At 40.5% G+C, this 27,802-nt stretch overlaps 1 protein-coding gene across 3 annotated transcripts in view; it reads left to right on the top strand.

Annotated features, from left to right (window-relative positions):
* LOC136856815 (odorant receptor 82a) overlaps positions 1-27,802 on the top strand; it is a 344,377-nt gene that overhangs the window by 241,383 nt on the left and 75,192 nt on the right. For all 3 annotated transcript variants that reach the window (XM_067134948.2, XM_067134949.2, XM_067134946.2), the window contains exons 2-4: positions 14,656-15,621; positions 16,928-17,027; positions 17,103-17,207. In XM_067134948.2, the coding sequence (XP_066991049.2) occupies positions 14,702-15,621; positions 16,928-17,027; positions 17,103-17,207 (1,125 nt within the window). In that variant the 5' untranslated portion in view covers positions 14,656-14,701. The remainder of the gene's footprint in view (positions 1-14,655; positions 15,622-16,927; positions 17,028-17,102; positions 17,208-27,802) is intronic.

Genomic DNA, 27,802 nt, shown 5'->3' with positions numbered 1-27,802 from the left:
AAAACTATCAAAAGTAGTTAGTGGGACGTAAAAACAATAACATTAATATTATTAAATACCAACTCTATCTCGTATCTAAACAGAAAAAGTTATAGAAACTGCATTTTCCAATATAGTAATAGTAATTTATTAAATATTACAGGCTTTGCGCCCAGATACATACTCACAATGCCAGATTACATGAAACAGAAAGAACCATTAAAACTAACAAAACTGAACGATTATAAACAACTAAAAACTATATCAGCTACTAAGCGTCCCCTTACATGGGCGGATGACCAGTCCACATGTAATGGACAACCCTAAAACCCTATAATCTTACCACTAACTTGGTGGCTCCCCGCACCAGTCTCCGTGCAAGGCACTACCCCTAAACTAAATCTACTAAGCTGCCACTAATACGGGCAGCTCCACATATTAGGGCACCCCCTACATCTAAATTAACCCTATAATCCTAAAATTAATTTGTTGGCCCCCTACACGAGCGAGAAACCAGTCCACGTGTAAGGCGCCACTCTTACAACTACTGTCCGGCCGTGTAATCCCCTCTGGTGAGAAAAGGAGCCGCCCTCCCAAGGATGACCCGTGGGGCCCAAACGGAAAGACCCCTACATCCCCAGCAAATTTCTCACCATTCCCTTTGCGGTCGGCCAAATCATGCGGAAATCCGTCTCCTCATGTGCCCCGTCTCCCTCACTCCTCCCTCGACATATGTCTCTGTCATTCTTTTCCAGAATCTCTGCATATATTTGAGATAGGGCGTCCTATCCCGTCCTCTTACCAACCGAGTTGTACAGTCCAAAATACCTCTACCGTAACTACATGTAGTTTTCTCTGCTTTCTTTATATTTTTTCCAAATACCTATAATAATATTAAATAATTTTGTTAATTTTCCAGGTTTCTTCCATTCTCTGTTTAACAGTCTAGCAAGTGTGCAAAGTTCATGTTCATTTAGGATTTTATCCAACTCTTCCTTATCTATATATTTCTCTCTAATATTTCTCATTTCTTTACAGTCCTTAATCAGATGTGCCACTTCCATATGTGAATTACATAAAATACATTTATTTTCTTCATTTTTTCTCTTAAATCTTTATTTTTATAAACTCCCATCAACCACCAGATTATTTCTCTCATTTCCCTTTTCGTTAACATTTGTGCCCTTATAGTCATGTTTTCATTTATTTGACAAAATTCTGTTAGTGTTCACTTGCTGTCGCATTCTGAACTTATTATTTGTCTTTATATATCTTTCACTCTTTGAACGATCTTCTTATACAATCTCCTGTCGTCCCTTGATGCATTGCTTTCCCAGTGAGATCCCATTCTTGTGTATTCTAGAAACTTCTTCACCCCATCCACCCAGTAGCCTTCGTTTAGATGTTTCATTTGGTGCTGATAAGCTATGCCGAAAACTTCACCACCTCCTCCCGTTTTTAATCTCAACCAGTACTTGATTATTCGTTTCGAAATTGATAAATTCCTTCTCGTGTGAGCCGTGGCTATTACCGCCCAACTTCTCCTTCTCTTTTTACCTGTATTAGCTGGTGCAGGTATGGTAAGTACATCCCTCAGCTTGTTAAAAAACTTAACATATTAATACAAAATAAACCAACAATCTCTAAAAGTCCTTGCTATTTGCATAGTGGGCTCGAACTCCACTGCCGACAACCATGAACATGGTTTTCCGTGGTTTCATATCTTCACACCTGGCAAATGCAGGGGCTTTACCTTAATTAGGGCCACTGTCGCCCCATTCCTCCCACTCTTAGCCCTTCCGTACCCTATCGTCGCCATGAGACCTACCTGTGCCGATGCCACGTACTGCAAAGAAAAAGTAATTTGTGCTATTTGAGGATTCAACCAGCCTTCGGACTGATGACCTAACAAACAGACAGACAGACAGACAGACAGACAGACAGACAGACAGACAGACAGACAGACAGACAGACAGACAGACAGACAGACAGACAGACAGATAGACAGACAGACAGTTTTGATGTGTGACCTATTATAACTGAGAGATTAAGAAATTTAGATTTTTAATGCTAAGTCCATTAACGTCGAGCATCGCCAACATGAAGACAACAGTAACCTGTCAGCGACAGGTAATGCAACTAGTAATTAATACAACGTATTTTCTTCTTCTTTGCAATATAGCAGTTTAGTGATTTTCACCAATTTCTCGACCAGCATCAGCTGTTATTGGCAGAGTTGGGAAATAACTGAGGAACAGTAATCGAATTACTTGTAACGCTTACTTTTTAGTCATTTTTACTTGTAATCCTTACTTTTCAAAAAATGTAATTTTTACCCGAAATTTAATTTTTGAAGAAAACCGGGATCGTTACATTCTAGTAATCGATATGCATCGAATCGAGAGTTTGGCAACTCTGGAGACCCAGCATTCACAAGGGTGACGCGGACCTTTATGTTTTCTTACATATATAAATGATATGAGTAAAGGAGTGGAATCAGAGGTAAGGCTTTTTGCGGATGATGTTATTCTTTACAGAGTAATAAATAAGTTACAAGATTGTGAGCAACTGCAACGTGACCTCGAAAATGTTGTGGGATGGACAGCAGGCAATGGTATGTTGATAAACGGGGTTAGAAGTCAGGTTGTGAGTTTCGCAAATAGAAAAAAACCTCCCAGTTTTAATTGTTGCGTTGATGGGGTGAAAGTTCCTTTTGGGGATCATTGTAGGTATCTAGGTGTTAATATAAGGAAAGATCTTCATTGCGGTAATCACATAAATGGGATTGTAAATAAAGGGCACAGATCTGTGCACATGGTTATGAGGGTGTTTAGAGGTTGTAGTAAGGATGTAAAGGAGAGGGCATATAAGTCTCTGGTAGGACCCCAACTAGAGTATGGTTCCAGTGTATGGGACCCTCACCAGGATTACCTGATTCAAGAACTGGAAAAAATCCAAAGAAAAGCAGCTCGATTTGTTCTGGGTGATTTCCGACAAAAGAGTAGCGTTACAAAAATGTTGCAAAGTTTGGGCTGGGAAGAATTGAGAGAAAGAAGGAGAGCTGCTCGACTAAGTGGTATGTTCCGAGCTGTCAGCGGAGAGATGGCGTGGAATGACATTAGTAGACGAATAAGTTTGAGTTGCGTTTATAAAAGTAGGAAAGATCACAATATGAAGATAAAGTTGGAATTAAAGAGGACAAACTGGGGCAAATATTCATTTATAGGAAGGGGAGTTAGGGATTGGAATAATTTACCAAGGGAGATGTTCAACAAATTTCCAATTTCTTTGAAATCATTTAGGAAAAGGCTAGGAAAACAACAGATAGGGAATCTGCCACCTGGGCGACTTCCCTAAATGCAGATCTTGATTGATTGATTGATTGATTGATTGATTGATTGATTGATTGATTGATTGATTGATTGATTGATTGATTGATTGATTGATTGATTGATTGATTGATTGATTGAGGATACGACGCGCACTCGTTCATTTACTCACAGTTCGCTGCGGTTACTGGTTGAGATTTAGATTCGTGTTATTGAAAATGGAACCGGAATAAACATGTGACGGCAAATGGGTTAAGGAATTTCCATTCCCCTATTTGAATAAATATTTCGAATCAGCTGGCCATGAACACGAATGAAACATGAGAACTTTGTTTGGGAGCAATGAGTTTGAGAGTGTGTTTAGTCTTAGTGCCACTTAATGTCTCTATACTAAAAAACCACACAAATTGGAGTAATGTATTTTTTCCTTGCAAACTTTCATATCATTGCAGTCCGATGTGAAAACAATGTCGGTGATTTCCTAAAGACTCGCGTTCTGTGAAGTAACTGCAATTGTAATTGTTATTTCATTGATTACTTTATGAAAAGTAACTGTAACTGAGTACAATGTTCTCAGGTAACTTAACTGTAATTCAGTCCAATTACTTTTATTTTGTACTTCTCCCATCACTGGTTTTATTGGCAATATCAATTCTTCGATATGGGGCAAATATCTGTGCTCAGGTATTCTTCAAGATAATCAGTTTTCTACGCAGCGATGATGTGATGCTACGAACCACAACAAAGCGGTCAGACGGAACAACATCTGGGATACTTATGCTGGGTGAGGTAGTAATTCTATTCCATCTCACTAGCGTACTAGATTTCCTGTTAGATTAATACTGCTCGATATGCTGGAGCCCTGTCTTGGTGCAGTATAACATGCTTTCTATTGATTAAAGCAGGGCGGGGTCGTCTTAAAACTTCACAAACCCGATCATTGTAGGTCTCAATGGCTATATGGGACCAAATCGAAATGAACAGCATTTCCAAAATTTCAAAAGAAGCAAACCATCATCTTTCACACAAAGCGAATTTGGTGAACAAATTACTGAGATTCTAAGTCCAGATGATGAATACATTTCTGAAACACCGAGGCTTGTTGGTAACTGTTCATACTTCGAAACATCGTGCGCAGAATCTCAACCACATACATGAAATTAGAACATTGTCTGTACACTTGAAATGCTTTCCCCATTCTTCGTTTTATCTCGGATTAGGCCTAGAAAAGTTGAGTCAGTTCAGTTTATTTCTGTTTGTTTGTTACATAATCAGAAAATGACTAAACAGAGTTTCTCGAAATTCCGTATGTACTGTAAGTTTAGGGATAGCCGAGTTGTGCATTAAGCCATATAATATTTGATTAGTATACCGTGGCATTGCAGTATTAAGGAGGTCAAGAAAGAAAATGCCAAATTTCTGCGTTAATATTAGCGGTACCAAAAGCTGTACATAATAAAATAGAATTTTCGATCTTTTTTTATACTTCATGCAATTTTACCGCACGGGGATTTTAGGGGTAACTAATATTCGTGATCATTATTTTTTCAAAGCTTCCAAATACCTCCAAAACTTGCATGAACAAACATATAGAGAATCTAATTACCAATATTTTATATCTGATACATTTTTACCGTACGAGCCACAATAATAGAGACATTCACGAATTTATATTTTATTACTAATGAAGTCCAAGTCCGGCCCCGCGGTGTAGGGTACAATGCGTCCGCCTGTCACCCGGTGGCCCCGGGTTCGATTCCCGGCTGGGTCAGGGGTTTTTAATTGTAAATGATTAATATCCCTGGCCTGGGTATTTGTGTCGTCTTTAAGGTCCTTTTCCTCACATTCAACACTCTACACTTCCTCCATTCCAATTACACGCAGATTCATATCACATGGTGCAAGTAGGGGCAAAAGATCTATATAGGTCGACGCCCCGAAAAAATAGCTTTTTTAAAGAAAAAATGAAGTCCAATGGGGAGTATATCTGAGTGGAAATAGTGTTAAGTCGTCATAGAAACGAACTAAGTGACGATGGTGGTGGTTGTTGTCGTGATTGTTTTTGTAATCTGCAAAACTGCGTGATTATTAGTCCCTTCCTATAATTAACTTCGGTGTCACCCTTCCTTGTGGGTGTACACTAAGTAATTAAATGGCTTCTACGCTCCTTATTATTAAGTTCAGTGTCACCACAACAGAATTCGTTAGGCATGAAGCTCATTGTCGTACCTGTGAAGGGAGACGGATCGCGCATCTGTAATTCCCAATCGTACTTAATGTACGGCACAGACTCGCTCGCGCCTCATGTAACAACTGGCAACGGTTTCAAGAGTTTAATATGATGCCGTGTGATAACATGTATGGAACCATGGTTGAATTAAAGACTTACCTGTCCCTTCCCACCTCACACGCCATCCACTGTGAAATTTTGGCTGCTGGTAAAGTATACCTTTGTCATTTGATGCTGTATCGTGAAGGGAACGTGATAATACAACCTGAAGAGCCTGTTGAGAGAAGGTCCATTTTTACAAATATATTTTGTTGTTGATGATGAGAAAGGGTTGAAATTTCGGTCCAATATCTTCGCTGTTGTGAAACCTTGGTTACTTTCACAACTTCAACAACTTCCGTATAATCACAATCCTTATATACGAGATTGTATAACACTGAGGGAGAGTGCCACAGAAGGTCAAGGAGTTTAAAGTTGTGATTCATGCGGACAGAAAAACCACCAGCTGAACATAAGGGTCGATGCAACGCACCTACAACGAGTGAGATGGCTTTCGTGATTGTGGGGCAGGAGTTTGAAAAGCGGGACATCATTCTTCATAGCAGAGGCAGTAAGTTGGTGTGGATCAGTGAAACTCTATTAGCATCCCCAGCTTGACCAAATAATAAAGCCCCTCTTAAGAAAACGGTTTCTACTTCAGATTTTTACTCTTACCGAATTATGGTCCTGTAATTGTAGCAGATAAATTGTGATTGGCAGTAGGCAAGTAGGCCTGCCATTATAATGTAAACTCCCCAACCCGGACTTTATATGAGAAACAACGTATGTTGACCTCCCAGTGGTGTTTCTCGGGCAACGCTAAGAGCAATGCAGTTTAATAAAATCTTACTCACAACACGTAGAGTACCTTACCTAGAATTCCGTATACAATGTAGCGAAGCACGGGTACATTAGCTGGTTCATTTTTCTATTAATCTTGAATTATTTCTCAAAATACCACCAACGACAAAAACACAACAAACACACACTTTTGTTACCTACCAACCCAAATATAAATGAATAGAGCATTTATAAGAAAGGGCTTTTTACTGTACTACTGCTACAGCATCGTCAGTCTGTTAGGTCATCAGCCCAGAGGCACCAGCAAATGCTATGCAGTTATAGGGAAACCATAAATACCAATGGTGGCACCAAAACGAGGCGTACTAGGCAAAATGACAAGTGAGGTAGTTTGCCATTGCTTTTCTCACTGGGCCAGGCAGTGCTATTGTGGCACGACTAACCCTATGAGCAACACCTATCATAACACTCACGTCAGACGCACTGGCTCTGAATGTCATTACTCAGCACTACACATACCCCAGCAGCTTCCATATTGACACAGCCTTGGATAACACTGGGACTTCGGTAGAAGCTACACATTGCTCTGGCCTGAGCCGAGAGATGGATGAAAAAGTACTGCATCCATCAAGAAATTACAGTAGGCAGGTTACAGCATTAATGCCCTTCAAAGTATCATTGATCTTAAGAGAACCCGCAATGCCAAAATTGTGTCCTTTGTGGTTCTTCAACGTGTAAGCAAATCTTCTCACATGGACAACATGCACATACATATTGCCTATGATCATGGCGACTGCGCCAGAATTCGATCTCGCAACAGAGGGCACAGAAGGCGAATGTCCAACCAAATGAGGTAGGCCTACATGGTCAGTCAATATAAGAATGTATATTAAGTTTAGTGATTTATAAGAATACGAACTCCGAGTGAGTTGGCGGTGCGATTAGGGTCACGTAGCTGTGAGCTTGCCTTCGGGAAATGGTGGGTTTGAATCCCACCGTCGGCAGCGTTGAAAGTAGTTTTCTATGGTTTCCCATTTTCACACCAAGCAAATGCTGGGGTTGCACCTTAATTAAGGCCATAGTTATTTCCTTCCTAATCCTAGTCCTTTCTCATCTTTGCGTCGTCGAAAACTTTTAATGTGTTAGTGCGACGTTAAACCGCTAGAAAAAGAACCTCAAAAACCAAGGAGGTGGTTAAGCATTACAAAACTATGAATTCACTTTTTATCACTATTTCAGAAAAGTGCCTATTGCATTATCGTATAAATGTGCCTCAGTAAAAATTTATTGGCGAGAATGCAATTAACCTTGAGTAATGACTCTTATTAAACTTTTCTGCTATTTTGTTTTTTTACATCGCGCCAACACATAGTCTATAGGTCTTATGGCGACGATGGGGCAGGAAAGGCCTAGGAATGGGAAGGAAGCGGCCGTGGCCTTAATTAAGGTGCAGCCCCAGCATTTGCCTGGTGTGAAAATGGGAAACCACGGAAACCATCTTCAGGGCTGCCGACAGTGGGGTTCGAACCCACTATCTGCCCGGATGCGAGCTCACAGCTGCGCGCTCCTAACCGCACGGCTTTTTAAACTTAAACATATTGATAATGACATCTAAGGTCCCCAAAATTGGAATAAAACAACATATTAGAGAAAGTAAGGGAAGGAAGCCATTTGTTCTTCATGTACGGAAAATAACTTCGTATCTGCACGCAGTAATTTGAAGTTGACATGTTATTATAATACCCGCCTCCCATAATCTCGAAAACTATAGATCCGGGAGAGAGTAGTTTTATTGTAATCTTAATTTTCGATACATGCAGTTTACAAAACTGAATATTCTATAGCAGGGCCTCTCAGTGTGCATGCGCGTGGTGCATGCACTGTGCACGGTGCAAAAGACGACTTGGCTTGGTTGACCAGAGTGCAGACCCCCACTCCTCGATTTGGAGCAATAGCGCTTGCTTTCTCTTTCCTCACGCCTGTGTCGCTCGCTCCGCCTGTCTCCCTCTGCCCCACTTGCGCCGTAGCGCTCCAAATCCGGTATGAGTTGAGCCGAGCTTAGCCGAGGAGCCCAGAGACGAAGCGTTGATCCGAGCCATGCCGAGCGGCACCGGTGCACAGTGCACGGAGCTCTTGCGCCTCGATCTGCACGCGTGAGGTTTTGGGCGTTTGAGAGGCCCTGTTCTATAGCATAATTTAAAAACATGCAGTAAACATACAAACAAAGAATAAGGTGTCCGGAAAATATCATAAATCAAAATTTAACATTTGTGATTTAGAAACTGAACAGAGAAAGAATGGCTGAAAGGAGTGTTAGAAACATACTGTAAGAAATGAAACTTCTCGGACATGCTACCGAAATTCATCAGATACCCCGGAACCATGACCCCCCAAAGAGGTCACCATAGTAGTCATCCTCAGTCCCTCCATATCATGTCCGACTCCTGAAATGAATATTAATATTGACTATTCAAAGAAAAACAAAACACTGACATGTTATTATAGAGGTCCGTTTTATGCAAATTTGACAAAATGTGATAGCATTTGTTTGTAAATATTACTCCTTAATAATCAAGTTATTGCACATATCGCCTATAACAGCATGCATGAGAATGCGTTGAAAATATTCAATTTTGTAGAACGTAGTTAGGTAAATCTGCTTATTTACTCACTTATACAATACAGATCTCGCCCTATCCTAAGTACTTCGACATGCCTGGTCAAAGAAGCCTTCTCAATTTGGTATTTTAGAAGTGAAAAGGAACAAGAAAAAGTATAAAATCATGTATAGAGAGAAAGGAACGTGACAGGAACACATGATAGGACGAACACAAACACAGGTCAGAGTGGGAAGAGGGAAGCTATAAAAAAAGGAGACAAGGACAAACAATACAAAATGACAAGGACAATCTTCACGTCTTCAAATACAGGGGCATTTTTTAATCTATTCAGGGGATTGCCACTCGCCTGGTTGCAAGCACTGCGAGCCTGTCTCCCGCCAAGAACTTTGCCGTATTGCGTCCAACGCTCGTTCGGCACTGAATCGTACAGTGTTTTCACACAAGATTTCCTGTACTTTATGAAGGTATTATGTATATAAACACGCTAATGACAATGGCATTGGAACAACACACTGAGCACTAAACACGTTAACACTTTACTGAACTGAACCTTACGCTGATAAAGCTCTCAGCAGACTGCAAAGGGGGGAACTTGTGGCGCCAAGAAGCGCATCACGGCAAAGTGCTTGGCGGGAGACAGGCTCGCAGCGCGGGCGACCGGGTGAGTGACAATCCCCTGAATAGATAAAATAATGTCCCTGTAGACAGGCTCTCTCCTCATTAATCCCAGTTATTCTGTATCCATATCTTCTCAGCTTCCTCAACATATGACTTGATTTGACACCTGTGTGTTCCTTTCCAATATTTATATAATAATATTGGGATTCTTTTTTTCCTTTCTGCTTGTCCTGTATTCCCAATCTTTTACCACCTGTATTTATATGATTTTTCTTCCCATTTCCTATATTTATCCGCATTTCTTCTTATCCTACACTGTCTGCATGAAGACGGAATGTTTGTCAAGATAAATGTTGATGCCCACCCTGCTAATGAAGCAGGAAAGCAGAAACGAGTTCATCGGGGCCGAGCAAAGGTGGATATAGAAGAACTGGGATTGATAAGAGGAGAGCCGTTTATTTGAAGACGACAGTGTACGAAGATGTGGAGAATGCTCTTGTCCTTTTGTGTTTTCGTGAGTTTCCTTGTTTCCCTCTTTCTATTGCCCTCTCTTCCCACACTGACCTGTCTGTGTCCGTCTTATTATATGTTCGTGTTCCTCTATACATAACTCACATGGGTATTTTGTAATGTAATTCCAGTTTCCTTCATCACTATTCTACTTTGGTACCATACGACACAGAGTTGTTCAGTAAAATGTTGTGTAGAGAAATCATGGAACAGAATCAAACTTTCAGACTGTTAATAGCCTTGACAATTTAATACATTTAATTAATCTGGCTGAAGAGGATTTGCCATTAATTCACCGATACATTCGCAATTTTATCCCAGTCTTACCTGTAATGTATTTGTCGCTAAAGAGTATTATCCTTTCAGTGTAAAATAGCGCGATTGTTCAATAAATTTCCAATTTCTTTGAAATCATTTCGGAAAAGGCTAGGAAAGCAACAGATAGGGAATCTGCCACCTGGGCGACTGCCCTAAATGCAGATCAGTATTGATTGATTGATTGATTGATTGATTGATTGATTGATTGATTGATTGATTGATTGATTGATTGATTGATTGATTGATTGATTGATTGATTGATTGATTGATTGATTGATTGATTGATTGAACTAATCAGATAGTACTGTATCCAACGCCATAGTTATTTTATGGAGTCTTAAAAATAGCAACAAGATGGTTTATAACACAATACTTTCTATGGCTCTATTCTGTTAACTCTATTCCAAATTATGTTTTACCTGACTAAAATAGCAGCAGTTTCATTGTACCAACTGTTGTGACATTGCATAAGTAAATTTTAAACTTGTATCTAGCCTCCGTTCTAAATTTTCTAGTATTCTAATAGGAGACATTTTCTGTTTCGTCAATCATTATATCCTTGTTGCTATTATATGATCATGTATTTCCAGTCTTTATCTTTTGTTTATTTCGTAAATTATTTTTCCCTAACCTACTAAGATAAAAACTCACTTAGTTTCCTTGTACATTGTGAGACAAAAATGAGCGGAATCCAATTTGGAAGAATCAGCGTCAAACTTTGTATGCCTTGTCTCCTGCCAGGGTCTTTCGTAATAAATACTCCTTATTCTACTCTTTAATATACAGGGCTTATCAGAACTATACCGACAACAAATCAGGGATGCTCTTCGTGTTATGTTAAGAACGATGGTGCAATCAGATTGGCGGAGAAAAGGGTTAAGCAGACCAAAGGTACCCACGAAATGTCACTGTAATATTTGTCCCAAATTGAACATAATAATTGTTTTTACACCAATAAAGTGAAAAATCTGCGGTAAATTACGAAATACGGTCGTTTCTAGAGAAATATCTAGAAAAATATGTATACGTACTTACGGGCCGTAGACAGGACTCCTTTATGTTGTATTCCGCTGCTCGTGCCATCTTTTGTTTCTTTCTTGAGGTCCATGGCTTGCACCGACGAATGGGAGTTCTATATCTGTGAATTGTTATTATCTTTGTCCATATGAATAGCGCGGGCAGTTCAAACAGCAAAATAGCATGATTCCTGGACCAATAAATATATTACTTGTTTGTTGAAAGGATAATAGCATGATCCCTGGATCAATAAATATATCATTTAATAAATGAGTTAGGGCAAAAAACGAATGGGCAACACGAAGAAAACGACTTCAGTGAGCAAAGACATCACACACGAAAGTGTTAGACAAACAAAAAACATACGGAAGCGCTGTAACGTAGCAGAAAAAATAGTTGTAAGGTAGTAAAGTATGTATCCATATTATTCCCTGCAAGTAAAATATTTCGTACCATTTTTTAATTTACCGCAGATTTTACACTTTATTTGAGTAAAATGAATTATTATATTCCATTTGGAACAAATATTACAGTGACATTTCGTGGATACCTTTCGTCTACATAACCCCGTATTTGCTACGCCAGAGAGCAAGCCGCAGCCTAGTGCTGTGCGTCAGAGGAGGGAAGGGAAGGGAAGTGAAAAGTAGGAGCCAGAGGTAATGCTCGGTACGAGTGCACGTTTCTCGTTTGTTTCACATAGTCGCTTCCCAGCCCCGGCAGGCAGTGTCTGCACAGATGTGAACCCCGTAGAAAGCGAAGATGAACTTGTACCAAGAATACAGGCAGCTTGCCAGGTTGTTCGCGACACACCACACATCCTGAACAGAGTCCAAAGGTCACTACTACACCCTTGTGAACTGTGCATCGAAGTAGGAAGGGGGCATATTGAACATCTACTGTAATCAAACCATTGGGCGTATAGTTTCATTCGATCAGTATTTCATTCCATTTACAATGTTGTGAGTGAAGGAATACACAATCGTGGGGCAGCAGCGTTGCATCTTCGAGCGTGTTAAATAATAAAGAACGTTACTGCGACCAAAAGATGAGAGGAGAAGCGATCTGGTGCATTCCCTGACTGACAAGTGTGTCTAAATTACAGCGTGTTCTTGTACTGTGTGTGGAATTACGGCTGTTTAATAAACGAACTATGGATATGGCCTGTAAAGGTGCGTTTTCCAAGGAGCGACTGTAGCCGCCACGGCGGCCAGAGCCACATGACTGGGGTCGCCATATATGTCAGCGACAGCAGCCGCAGGCGACGGGCTCGTGGGGTGTTTTCTTAGACACGACTCCAGTCGCCAGTCGCGCAGTCCAGTCCCTCAAAAATGGACGAGAGCACGGGCGATTTCGTTAGTGACACGGCTTCCCTTGACATTTTAATGAAATAATAATAAGAAGACACCATTTACTGTCATTTTTGTACCAATCTCATCCCAAACACTGTCTCATACTGCGGGTGCTTAAAATCGTACACACATTTATGCTTGCAAATTAAGTGGCAAAGAGCTATATCATGCGAGTGACTGAACTCTCCCTCGATTTTTCGTTGCTTCGACATAGTACCCAAATTCAATAATTAACTGCTACACAACAGATACATTATTTATTATCAACTGTCGCAGCGACTGCGGCCGCCAGCACTGCTCACTGCACCAGTGTGGCGGCTCAAGCCGCAATCGCCGCGAGTCGCAGACCAAACTCAAACTGCGCATGCGCGGAGGTCGAGACTGCTATCGCCGTGCGGCTACAATGGCACCTTGGAAAACTCACCTTAAGGGGCAAGAACAATCCTGCGAACGAGGAAATGCGTGCATACGCGCGGAACATTATCTCTGTCTCCATCATGCACCCCACTTCCCCTCCCTCACCTTCTCTTCCCTGAAGCACGACAGCAGTTTGTACTCTGGCATAACAAATACGATGAATTTTTCAATTTGAATTGCCCGCTCGGAAGTAGCAAAGTAACCTCATTTTCTCATCCGACTCGTTGGCTGAACGGTCAGCGTACAGGCCTTCGGTTCAGAGGGTCCAGGGTTCGATTCCCGGCCGGGTCGGGGATTTTAACCTTAATTGGTTAATTCCAATGGCACGGGGACTGGGTGTATGTGTTGTCTTAATCATCATTTCATCCTCATCACGACGCGCAGGTCGCCTACGGGGGTCAAATAGAAAGACCTGCACCTGGCGAGCCGAACCCATCGTGGGATATCCCGGCACTAAAAGCCATTTTTACCTCATTTTCTCGAAAAGAACAATTTTCTCCGCCAATACGATTGCACCATCCTTCTTAATATGAAACGAAGATCATCCCTGTTTTTGTTTTTTTGGTCAATATAGTTCTGATACACCCTGTACATTTGTCCAATATATACTTTGAATATATAAACTTGCATACACTCAACTCTCGATTTACCGTAATCGGATCAACCGCGTTGCGGCTTAACCGCGATATCAAAAACTCTAAAAATGCACGAATGTTAGGAGTTACAGTAATACAGAATTACAAAGGGTCGGGATAATATTGCCAGGATGATGCTCTCATCACCGAAAATATTGTTTTGAGAAACTTGAGAAGAAAACAGTGTTTCTCGGCACAAAAGCAGAAAACCATGACTGATTATTATCAGAAACAGTAAAGTTAGGCAGTCTGAATATTTTTCTTTGCCTTATTAGTTTCAACGAAAAGTGCTGTTTATTTTTCTATTTATTAATTGTGCTGTTACTTTTACTGAAACGTATTGGGCAAGTTAATAAAAAACAATACAGTAGTATCATTTATTATAATTTTAACTGTGCTTTTAGTACGCCTGTTCCATTTTTAATTTTTTGCGGGTTAACCGCAATTTTACTTATCCGGGAAGCCTTAACCCTATTTTATCCCGGTTAATCGAGAGTTGAGTGTAGTTCTATCATATAAAAAGTGACAAGCAATATTTGGGACAATTTGTAGCGAATGTTTATTTTATTTTATGTATGTATGTATGTATGTATTTATTTATTTATTTATTTATTTATTTATTTATTTATTTATTTATTTATTTATTTACCAGTTTTTGTGTCAAGAAGTGTACGGTAATGTAGTATCTTATTTATAAATATTTAATCTGATGATGTGGATTTCAATTAATAAGTTTTAGTTAATAAGAGATCTCGATGAGGATGAAAATAATACATTCATTTTTACTTTTAGGAAATCTGCAGACCATCTTGTGGGGCAAAGTATTGAAAACCCCTTCATGGAGATAAATATGGACACTCAGCTGAAATTCTTGCATTACACAGGACTGAGGCAACTAGATACATTCAAAGATCATCGTCGCAAGACTCAGCTATACGCTGTTTACACAGGATTCATCCTTTCTGTGGTAATAACCCACGGTTTCACGATGGCAATAGCAGCATTTCAGTACCTTGGAGATTTACAGAATGTGGCCATGATCATTTCTATGGTCCTCTCTTACATCGAGGTATCATTCAAAATTATCGATATGATTCTTTACAAGGACCGTATCGATAGACTGGTCAGCACGTTGGTAGAAGACTTTTCTGGTATTGATGTGCTGGTGGGTCAAGAACAGAGTGATATTTTACTTGAATCCACGCAGCTTACGAATAAGATCATTAAATTATATGTGACGGCTGGTATTATAGCTGGCGGTAGCTGGTGTCTCGAACCCTTCCTCAGTAAGATAGTTCACATGTTGATCAATGATGGTACAGTTCATGAAAGACAACTCCCGTTTATGGCCTGGTTTCCGTTCGATGCTCATAAAAGCCCGATGTACGAAATAGCATTTCTTTTCCAAGTTATCGCGGGAGTTGTCGGGACGTCAATCACAGTTGCTGCTGATGTTCTCTTCATCTCCTTCATGATTTACTCAGCTTGTCATCTACAGATGCTAGGAAATTCGCTCGAAAATCTACGACGTGCTGTGTTAAATCGTCATCGGGGAAATGGAATACACACAAAGAGAATATCTTCATCTTGGCAAGAAACTGCTCTCAGAACATCTACAGAACATTATTTTACATTGGACAATATTTTTGGGGAAAGTACACTGGAACAAGTTCCCGGACAAGTTGTGGATAGTAATTTAGACAAGCAACTTGCTGAAGAACTCAAGAAATGTATTCAGCACCATCAGAGCATACTCGGGTAAAAGTTTATAATCCATGTACCTATAAGATAAATAACAGATTTCATCTCAGCATGAAACATTGTTAGTTATACAGCTAACTCGATTGCACTCTCTTCCGTCGTCTGACATAAACACGTCTTTCTGACCCATATTAAACCTTAACTATTAACATATGGTCACAGGGACTATCCTCAAGACGTAGTTAATAAAACAAGGATATTTTAAAACTTAGAATAACATGCATCCTATTTTTATTTTCTACAAGGGAAGTATTACACCTTTCATGTCGAAACCTACCTTGAAATTCCAGTAGCAGAAGCGATGTACCGTACCGCAAGGAGGAAAAAAAGATAGATAGATAGATAGATAGAAAGAAAGAAAGAAAGAAAGAAAGAAAGAAAGAAAGAAAGTTGACAGTTTAAACTGCAAGACCTCTAAATCGAACCCGGAATCCTGCAACAGCAACTCAGTACGCTGTGCAGATGGATATCCCCGCTTCAAATAGTCCGCGGTGTAGGGGGCAACGCGTCCGCCTCGGCGGCCCCGGGTTCGTTCCCCGACCGGGTCAGGGGTTTTTAATTGTAAATGATTAATAATAATAATAATAATAATAATAATAATAATAATAATAATAATAATAGAGAAAATGCGCACAATGTGCATAAATGGTACAGTCAGTATGTGGTTAGTTGACTCTAGCACAGAACATAGTAAGTGATTCGGTCCTTTGCTTGCAAAACATCGCATGATATCTGTCACATGTAAATGATTAATATCCCTGGCCTGGAGACTGGGTGTTTGTGTCGTCCTTAATGTTCCTTTCTTCGCAATTCAACACTTTACACTTTCGCCATTTCCAAATACACGCAGGTTCACAACATATGGTGCAAAGTAGGGATAAACGATCTTCTTAGGTCGACGCCCCGAATAAACAGCATTCAAAAATTTTTAAAAAAATAGTTCTGTCCCTGTTTCAGTCAGTGGCAAAAGGCAAAGCAAAAGTGACTAATGTTCTTTTTCCACCATGCACAACATTTGCCCTTCACACTTTTTTACCCTTTTTTAAGACAGTATTTCACAGGTACTCGGGAGATCGGTTTGTTGTATATCTGCTTGCAAACCAGTAAAATCCTATTTAAGTTATGTCTCGGAACTTTGAAATCTGATAGTGTATAAAAGAGTGCAATTTCAGAATGCTGTTTCTGTGGAAACACTCTTCATGAATGTTCTGATTTGACGATACCACCCAACTGTATTTGTATCCCTGTACATAGGCCTAAATACTAAATAAACTCAATTAGATTTGCTCATAATTCGTTTCAGTTTTATATCTGACCTGGAGAAGATAATCAGCCCTGTTATGCTGTTCCAGTTTTTAGCCACAACACTTGAGATCTGCCTGGCAGGGTTCCAGGCCAAACTGGTAGGTTGTGCTCGATGTTAACAAATGAGTGTGTGCTGTTAATACTGCAATGCATACTAATATGTTCTTTCTCAGGGTTCATCGCTCCATCCTAGCTTCTTCAAGTTTGTGCTCTACACAACAGCAAATATCATACAGACCTTCTGTTACTGTAAATTTGGTGACAACATAACGGTAGAGGTATTGTACATAATTAATTATTACTGTTATGATATCTTTAGCGTGTTAAGGGATATTGTTACAAGCTTTATCAGTGTTTCCCAGACTATCCCTAAATGGGGTCACTGGATGCTAATATGTGCGTGCATGTGTGTGTTAATAGTGGATATTTCAATGAATGAATAAATAGATTCTTTAAAGTTTGGCCTTTTGAATGATTAGCGTGTTTGGCCTGCAGTTCAGAGGGCCCCAGGTTTGAATTCCGGCCATGCCAGGGATTTTAACTGCATGTGGTAAATTTCCCTGACTCGGGGATTGGATGTTGGTGTCCATCTACATTGCTTCATCTATAGTTCATTCCATGTTAAGAAAACAGTATTGCTCTTACAACAACAGGGTTGCCATATCGAACGGCTCCGCTCAACGCCATCACGGGGGAACGGCGGCGAAATTCAGTATTGAAGTTCAAGATAAAACGCGGATGAAACTAAGCTCCAAATTATTTTTATCAGCTAATCGAGACGGGGTGTTTGCAGGGGCTATTTTTGGTTTGTACAAAATTAGAGGTAAACTAGGGCACATAAAAACTTAGCATTGGAGTGTTAGGCAAATCTGGGGAGAAAAATTAATATTTTTTTATGGAATCGAGGGATGAGGGATGTATTTAACTGCATTTAAGAAATTTCCCCAGGCAACGCGGGGTACTATTATGCTGTCGTATCGCTCACAAAAATAATAGTAAAAAATAAATGTGGTCTTAAAAAAGGAGTGTATACATACAACACGCTACATTACCAACCACCACAGAAACATCCACATAGGTAGGGTCGTGAACTGTCCGGTTTTGACGCGGAGATTGCTGGCTTTAGGACAATTGTCCGGTCTCCGGGTACAAATATAAACCGGACACCATTCGTTATGACAAGACGAAGTCTATACATGTTAAGACTGGATCCATGACCAAAGTGTACTGTGATGCCAGATTTAAGTTTTCTGCTACCCCTCCCTCTCCTTACTAAACAAAGCTTCTCAGAACTAATAATAGGTACATCATTAGTCGGCTTCGTGATGGACCCTGAGTTATGTAATTTATCGGTTCCTGTAAATTGTAGACATCGCCATGTGTATGCACATAAACTTAATTCCCTTTGTTAAAGTTTATTAGTTATGATTACGAAACAACGGGTGAGAAAAGCAGGTCATTGACTGCAGTGGGTGGATTATTTTGTAAATTGATACACATATTAACCATAAAATGACTTCAAAGTCTAAGACAGAGAAACGCTATTATAATACATTCAATGACAACTGGTTAAAGGATGAGACATTTTTGCAATTGTTATTCAAAACGATTAAAACGCAAGATGCCATGTTTGTTAGGTACCATTTCCAGCGAAACATTATGGAGATGACCTACTAAGGCAACAAATTGATAGGAACTAAACATCTTATCAGACAAGAGAGGTTCAGGATATATTTCCTTATGCCTTCATACCAATATATCAATTTTCCAAGATGACATCAGTTTGCAAATTGTGAATAACCACGAGGATAATGAATGTTAAATGGTATATACGCCTACTACTCTGTAGAATAAAATGACCCACAACAATATTTTGAATAGCAAAAATCAGAATCTGTAAAATGCCGTGACTTTTGTACAGTAGAGATGGTGATTTAGGAAGCTGACTCGAGTCTTTTACGATATGTTATTTTCTCATTCAAAACTAGGGTATTCTTAAATTTTGGTTTTGGGAACCCTACACGTAGAGTTGGCGTGATGAAGAGCATCCGGCCGTAAAACTAGACCTATCCACATGAAGTGTCAAACTCAGTAAATTGAGATTATTCTTCTTCCTCATATTATTATTATTATTATTATTATTATTATTATTATTATTATTATTATTATTATTATTATTATTATTAAAATGGGGAAGATGAAATTCAGTTTGGTAGTAAGATGTCGGATGAGCTTAGAAGCGTTCACACTTTCTGCATTCCCATCAACAAGATTAGATATTATAAACATACATACATACATACATACATACATACATACATACATACATACATACATACATACATACATACATACATACATACATACATACATACATACATACCAGAGGCATAGCCAAGGGGAGGAGGTCAATGTGGATTCGAATCCCCCTCCCCCACCATGGAAGTTTTACAAAAGAAAATAAACGGAAACTGACAATGAACAAGTAAGGCCGCTATTAGCCGTGGGCGACTAGTGGCGCAACTAGTTGCTCTGGCGAGTTACGGACCATTGGATCAAATGGAGCCTATTAGCCGCGGGCGACTAGTGGCGCAACTGAGCAACTAGTTGCCGGCCGTCATCTGAGCCGGCAACTGCTCTGGCGACTTTTAGTTGCTCAACTGCGTGACGGGGCATTGCAGTAAATGTAGCCTATTAGCCGTGGGCGACTAGTGGCGCAACTAGTCGCCGGATGTACCTCTCCGCGCATACGGAAACGTCACTCAAGTTCGTGTTCCCACACCAGCTTGACGTAATGCGGACGATGGAACGCAATTGAATCAGCGATCCACCTAACCATTAATATCTTTCTTCTTTACCTTGTTTGGTCTCGTGCTGTGGCAGAGTGAATATTTTACTTATTGTGATAGTTTATTTATTGAACATGGAGACATCAAATAAACTACAACAGCAAATGAAGGAGATGGCAAAATAATTTGAAAGTCAAATAAATAATGAAGACCATTTTTGACTTAGAATAAAAACCGGTCACTTGGGATTCCAGAACTGAAGCTTAGGCCTACACTGACAAAATAAAAGCACAGAATTCTTGGAACAGCATTTTAAAGAACTTTAGGTGAGTATTAGCCTATATTTTTTTTGCTAGTGGCTTTACGTCGCACCGACACAGATAGGTCTTATGGGGACGAGGGGATAGGAAAGGGTCAAGAGTTGGAAGGAAGCGGCCGTGGCCTTTATTAAGGTACAGTCCCAGAATTTGGCTGGTGTGAAAATGGGAAACCACGGAAAACCATCTTCAGGGCTGCCGACTGTGGGATTCGAACCCACTATCTCCCGGATGCAAGCTCACAGCTGCGCGCTCCTAACCGCACAGCCAACTCGTCCGGTGTGTGAGTATTATAAAACGTTTACTACTCTTATATGGAAATACAGTATGTAATGCCCATATAAATTCTTTAATCGTTTACATTTACAAGTACCATTGATCCATTATATGGCTCTATTAGTGAATTACAGCTCAACTGGGAAACGCTTGTTTAGTTCTATGTCGTTTCCCGTTATTTCTTCTTTTATGTGGCCAAGCAGTTCGCAAAATGACAACTTTGACATGCGCAGGTAATTGAAAAATTTACTATCATCCTCATTTAGATCGTCAAACAATGTATAATATCGTCGCTCGACCGGTAACAGGTTGTATTCCACAAAGCTCTTCCTATCAATTATTCTCCTTAAGACTGGTCACGCCTCCCAGCCACGTATTGATATGCAGTCCATCAGAACAAATTTTGTTGTGTTCATTTCCCTATGCCCATGTGTAAAGGAAAATGAACATTACAGTACCGTACTGTAGGAATGTACGTTTGCATTATGTATTTACGCACTCCTAGTGTACAGTGCATGTAAGGTTCATTTTCGTTTAATCGTCGACATAGGAAAACGAACACAACGGACATTGTTCTGATGGACTGCGTATCCATATGTGGCTGGGAGGCGTGACCAGTCTTAAGGAGAATAGTGGATAGGAAGAGTATTGTGGGATACAACGTTTTACCGGTATATAATTTCGTGTGGCTATTTCTAGCCGAGTGCAGCCCTTGTAAGGCAGACCCTCCGATGAGGGTGGGCGGCATCTGCCATGTGTAGGTAACTGCGTGTAATTGTGGTGGAGGATAGTGTTATGTGTGGTGTGTGAGTTGCAGGGATGTTGGAGACAGCACAAACACCCAGCCCCCGAGCCACTGGAATTAACCAATGAAGGTTAAAATCCCCGACCCGGCCGGGAATCGAACCCGGGACCCTCTGAACCGAAGGCCAGTACGCTGACCATTCAGCCAACGAGTCGGACGTTTTACCGGTGAAGCGACGATATAATCCTCTAGTCAGCCGAAAAACAAATATAGGATGTTTCCGCACTTTCCTAACCCTTCGGTTTTTCCATTTTAATAGAAGAGCAAGAAGAAGAAGAAGTTCTTCGTAGGACGCCATTCTCTCAACTGACTATTCCCCGGTATGAACCGAGCAAGTATTCACAAGTTGCGCCACTGATCGCCCGGTACTTAAATCCACTGGCAACTAGTGGCCACTAGTCGCCCACGGCTAATAGCGGCCTAAAAGTCGACTCAATGTGTTGGCTCTTTTGAACAGTTACAGGGACATAATTGTAAAACCAACAGATCTCTTGAATCTATTTTCTAAGAAGTCTCGAAAGTTGTATTTTAGATTGTAATCTGAACACACCATTCGTTGTAAAACTGTTAACCTTGATCGTATTGTTCTCGTTCTGTATTTTAATGTAAGATGTTGTAGTGTACAACACTTGTACCAGTGCAGTGTCCTTATAAAGACACTCATGCATGCGCACACCACACACTCACAAGCATCTTCATGATGTTCTATCATCATTTTGTAACTATTAAACCTACTCCCTACCAATCAGTCTATCCTGGCTACGCAACTGACTTATATAGTCGAGTAACTAGCATACGAATTAAATAATTGCGTAATAACTATTTGAATATGACAATATACAATAATAATACAGATCGCATGAGATACAGATTTAAATTACTTCGCATTGAATTACGCAAAGTCCAAGTATACAGTAGTGCACATACATCAGCACGTGATTGCTTACAACCAGTCAGTAAGCAGAACCAAGTATTGGATTTCTGGTTTGTTATGTAGGGCCAAGGGCGGGCTAGTAGTTGGGAACACGTCGAAGGCAGAGGTCGGCCGACCTCAGAGGGGAAACCGGAGCTATTACCCCAGCTGTCTAAAATACAGGGAGGAATCTATGTCGGTTTGCTTAAAACATAGCAAGTAGAAGGAAGAAGTGTGATCACTCCCCTAGTTCATTGGTTCCTCCGCTAGGCCGCTCTCCCAGCAGTATTTGAGCTTGAGCTTTCAAGTCAGCATACGAAAAAAAGACAATTATTGCATGCAAAATATTATGCATTTGCTTACCATTCTAGAAGTCAGTTGTCAGATAGTTTAGATAGCTTCCGGGTAGACTTTGTGGTCTTAGAAGATTTTAGTTCCTTTCTCATCTGTCTTGTTACAAAATAAAATCGACATTTCATATAATGTAACACAAGTTTAGGGATAATGTCCGCAACATGGTCATCGCAGCATCCTAATTCTTTCGAATTAATAGTGATACTGTACAAACTGTCCAAACACTCGTAAAATATATCGCCCCATAGACTATGCTCACAGGAGAGGTTTTGTTCCACTACACTTTCAACTTGCACGAACACATTATAAACTGCTCTTGAAGGATGGTTGAGAAAAGCGCTGTCAGTGCTGTATTTATTGCTATAGTCCCTAATAAACGTGAGGGCTACGGCAAGGATTTCTTCTGTAGGCTTTCCATGAAAACAAACGACACAACTAGGCAATATTATATGCGCCCTACATATCTCACATTCGAACACTCACGCAATAGGTTAAAAAATGGGTCCAAGGAACAGGGAACGTATAAAAGATAACAATGGTCAAAAGGACCGCAAAATGTAGAAGCACGGTTCATAAATGAAGTCTCACGCGGATATGCGAAGCCAAACTCACACAAGATCGGAGGCCCAAATCATATCATTACGTGTCTCATATACAATTCAAATGCCAAAACAGCACAAACCATCCCATGCGCAGGCCCTTGCGATACACATAGCGGGGACATCGGAGAGCGTAAGTTATTGGCACATACCAACAACATAGAGACCTCCACAACATGAACCGTAGAATGAAATCGACGTAACACACATCCAAGGTGCAGCAGAGCTCATTCACGCAATACACTCAGTTACAGTAAGACACCAATCAATGTACCGAGTTGTGACACAAAGAAAAACATAGCTGATATAAATAACGTTACATGGGCAACAACAGAAAGAACAAGACGGGCCACCAAATAAATACCTACGGAGAGCAAGAAATAGTGGCTGACAACATGCGACGTGGTGATAAAAACAAACACAAAAATATAGAAGTGGCCATTCATACATGTGCAATAAAGCACGTTGGAAACCTCCAAGACTAAACGCATTCAGACTTAAAACGCTTATAATAACAAGCGTGGTAAAACATTGTTTCGCTCGCCGTAACCCTTCACCAAGATAGAAAGCTTAGAAGAAGGGCCATGGAGAAACTAGATAGTCAAGATCGGGAACAAACGTAAAATCACAGGACTACAAAGGCGACGCCTGTGATCTCCTTGGGCTAAGTTTGCCTTACAATACAAGTCGAAGTCGGCCATGATACCGAAGTCAATGAGTGCACATAAGTAACAGAGGGCAAGCACTTCGTCCGAAAAGCGAATCCGATAAAGATAGAGATGGCCAGGATATGGCACAGTGCTGACCTTTAGTCACAGGGTTCCCGGGTTCGAGTCCCGGTAGGGTCCGGAATTTTAACCATCATTGGTTAATTTCGTTGAAACGGGAGCTGGGTATGTGTGCCGTCATCATTCTCATCACGACGAGCAGGTCGCCTACGGGAGTCAAATCAAAAGACCTGCACCTGGCTAGCCGAACATGTCCTTGGACACTCCCGGCACTGAAAGCCATACGCCATTTCATTTCATCGACTTCGAAAAAGCATTTGGCAGTGGAGTGGTCAGAATTGTCAGCTACTGAGGTCTGCAGGTGTAAAATTCCCCTGCTGTTTTACGTGTATATACAACAAGCTCTGGAGAGAGGTAAGAGAGATCTGGGCGGAGTGTGGATTCAGGTTGAAAAGATGGCTACGTTGCGTTTTGCGATGACGTGGCAGTCCTGGCTGAGAGCCGCACTCAGTATTGGATACAACATGAGTGTAAACAAGGACAAGAACAGAGACCCACGTGGTGAGCAGGTACAGGACGGAGGCGACTGTGGTCCTGGGTGTACACAGATTAACGTGGATGACTTCAGCTATCTACAAAAGTCTGCCTCACTATATTTGAGAGACGGAGTACACATTTTAGAGGTTTGGTTCTAGTAACGCACTCCCTATATGAACGAATGTACAAAAATTAACGTTGCTGAACTTACATAGTTTAGAAGAAATGTAATAAGCGTAGCATATGATGCTCTTGCTTATTATTAGCAATATAATTTTAGTATTCCTTATTCTCCCCACATGTATATGCAAATATGTTACGTCTCCCAAACAGGGGGCCAAGTCACTTGACGGAAGAGTTTGCGGGAAACGACGATCCGTTTCGCAAACATGATCCTTGAGCTCAGGAGCTCAGTGACTGCTGATCCAAAGCACGTGTCCACTTTGCTTGCTTGTTCTAAGTTTATTGTGAATAAAAATAATACACAAAGTTTATCAAGTATACTGTTTAATTAGTTGGAAGTGCAAACCGCTGTCCGGTGTATGTGTGTGTGCGCGAGAAAGGGCCGTAATTGTAAACCATGTGTGAACCAGGCCAGTCTGTGATTAAACATAAAAAAGGAAAACCACTAACGAGTGGCGAGAAGACGTGTTTGTTAAATGTGTTTTCCAAGTTTCGTGAAGAAAATCCTGGAAGTACTCTGGATGAAGTAACACGTGCTGTGGCCGATGTAACTGGCATTTCCAAGGCAAGCATTTGCTGTGCTAGGAAAGAATTTAAGGTTGATAGGAAACTGGTTACTCCTTTGTAAGAAAACCCGTAAAGCGACAAAGTTAAGTGAAAAACACGACAGTTTTACAAAAAAAAATCACGACTTCTTTTTAGTAAATTAAATACCAACTCTGAATAAAATATTAGCTTCAGTTAATAGTGGCGATTTATTACCTAGCGTTTCTCGTGCAGTTCATCACATACTTTTAAAAATTATGGACTTTACTTACGTATCGCAAAATCGCTAGTGTGCTCCTATTGTGGAAATCCTGTATTCAACACGTTATCGATGAGGAGGAAGCTAATATGTGGAATCTGGATTGTATTGCGGAGGAAGCCCTTAAACGCTTTGTTATTAACTTGGCTGATGACACAGATATCGATGCCAACACCGACATGGAAGGAATAGAACAACTGCAGGATAGCGAGCAAACGGCGAGTCTTATTGCTACCCATTAATGCATGATCAATTTTCTTTTGTGGATTTGTTGTATGTATTGTGTTTCTGTTTAAACAGGCAGCTATTATATCAATGAGTTTGTATACCTGATAGGGGTGCATTTTGGCTGGCGTGATATTCATATATGACTAAACGTTAGGTTGTCCTTACCTTCAGTCTCTCTACTACAAACCTCACAGCGGAAAATCGACTTGTTCTAACTCCTCTGTTATTAAAAAAAATCTTAATGAGTATCGTTGCTCAGGCGAAAGATTCTAATGAACGAAATAGATTTTTTTTTGGAACAGGTAATTTTTTAGAATACTCGTGCTTGAGGTTGTTTTCTTCGATTCTCAAACATGGTGAGACAGACTGTAGGGTAATATAGGCCTATAGCTATCGAAGTATGACAGATATTGTAAGCAGGATCAACCAGGCCAAGGCAGTCTTTCACAAGAAGAGAAAAGAACTCACCGGGCAAGTAGTTGAGCGGTTTGAGTCACATAGCTATCAGCTTGCATTCGAGAGATGTGGTTTGAACCCCACTGTCTGCAGCCCTGAAGATGGTTTTTCCGTGGTTTCACATTTTCACACCAGGGAAATGCTGGGGTGGTACGTTAAGGCCAAGGTCTCTTCCTTCCTACTCCTAGCCCTTTCCTGGCCCATCGTCGCTGTAAGACCTATCTGTGTCAGTCGCGGGTGCGAACTGTGCCGTACATGTGGACTTGGTCCTGTTTTTGTACGGTCGGATGTCTTTTCTGATGCCAGTCCTACAGTATATGGAGGGATGCATTCGATAATGCGTGTTTCAGTGCTGGTTGGTAGTGTAGCGTAGTGCGTTGCGTGTAGCTGTGTATTTAGACAAACACGATCACGCAGTCTCGGAACCATAGGGATTAAATAGACGCGGTTAATATCTCCGAACTGGTTAGGCATCGAGCACGGGGCCTGCACTTGGTAACTGGCTGATGTTTACAAATAATTAGTTGAGGTTAGGAATGATAGAATCACTACTTTGTAAGCGATAACGTAGCACGATTTTTCTGGGTTACATGGAGTGAAGTAGATTGACGATAGACGAGAGTTTACTGAATTTAATTATGTTTACTGAGGTTAAAAAATGACGTTATTAAACTAACATTTGTACTATATGGCTGTATTGTGTATGTTCCTACTTATTTAATGTTTCTCGGGGCTTGCCCTTCGAGAATTGGTAGTCTCTTGCGAACGATCTCCACCCCACGAATCGTGTGTAGTGCCTGCCGTCGCTTGTCTTCCCCGCGCTCGTCCCTTCAAGCGTCGCAAGAATTTCCCTGCTTGATATCCCCCACAACTTTTTTCTGCGCAGTATGTGCTCACCTCGAGACTCGCGCTAACTTCCGCAGTCATTTGGCTATTGCCCATTCAGGTAATGAATGGAAGATACGCGATTCCATGAACCATTAATGAACGAGGGGAGTGTGTATGCGAGGATCTTCAGAAGGCAGAAGTATTCAGTCATCGGTATGTAAAGAATGTTGGTTACAAGGATAATGTCCAGATAGAGGAGATCACTAATACTAAGGAATTATCGAAATTTACCTATGTTAACGACATTTACAATAAAATATAAAAGTTGAAAACTAGAAAGTAGCTGGCATTGATAAGATTTAGGGGGATATACTAAAGACAATGGGTTTGGATGTAGTACCATATCTGAAGTACTTATTTGATTATTGTTTGCATAAAGAAGCTTTACTAAATGAATGGAGAGTTGCTATAGTAGCCCCTGTGTATAAAGGAAAGGGCGATAAACAGAAAGCTGAAGATTACAGGCCAGTCAGTTTGACATGCGTTGCATGTAAGTTTTTGAAAAGCATTTTTTCTGATTGCATTAAACATGTTTGCGAAATTAATAACTGGTCCGTTAGAAGGCAGTTCGGGTTTAGGAACAGTTATTCCACTGAAGTTCAACTTGTAGGATTCCAGCAAGATATAGCACTTTGTCTGATCCTGTTATCATTAAGAGGGGAATTTCTCAAGGCAGTATTATTGGATCTTTGTTTTCTTAATATACGTAAATGAAATGAGTAAAAAAACTGGAATCAAGGATGAGGCTTTTTGCGGAGGTTATTATTCTGTATAGAATAAAAAATAAGTTACTAGATTGTGAGCAACTGCAAAAGGACCTCAGCAATATTGTGAGATGGGCAGCAGGCAATGGTATGATGATAAACGGGGTTAAACGTCTGGTTGAGACTTTCACAAATAGAAAAAGTGCTCTCGGTTTTAATTGCTGTGTTGATGGGGTGAAAGTTCGTTATGGGGAACACTGGAAGTACCTACGTGTTAATATAAGTTGATAT

This window comes from Anabrus simplex, chromosome 1 (assembly GCF_040414725.1).
Source record: "Anabrus simplex isolate iqAnaSimp1 chromosome 1, ASM4041472v1, whole genome shotgun sequence".
NCBI lineage: Eukaryota > Metazoa > Arthropoda > Insecta > Orthoptera > Tettigoniidae > Anabrus > Anabrus simplex.
The sequence above is the reverse complement of the archived record's forward strand: the minus strand, read 5'-3'. Positions and strand labels throughout refer to the sequence as shown.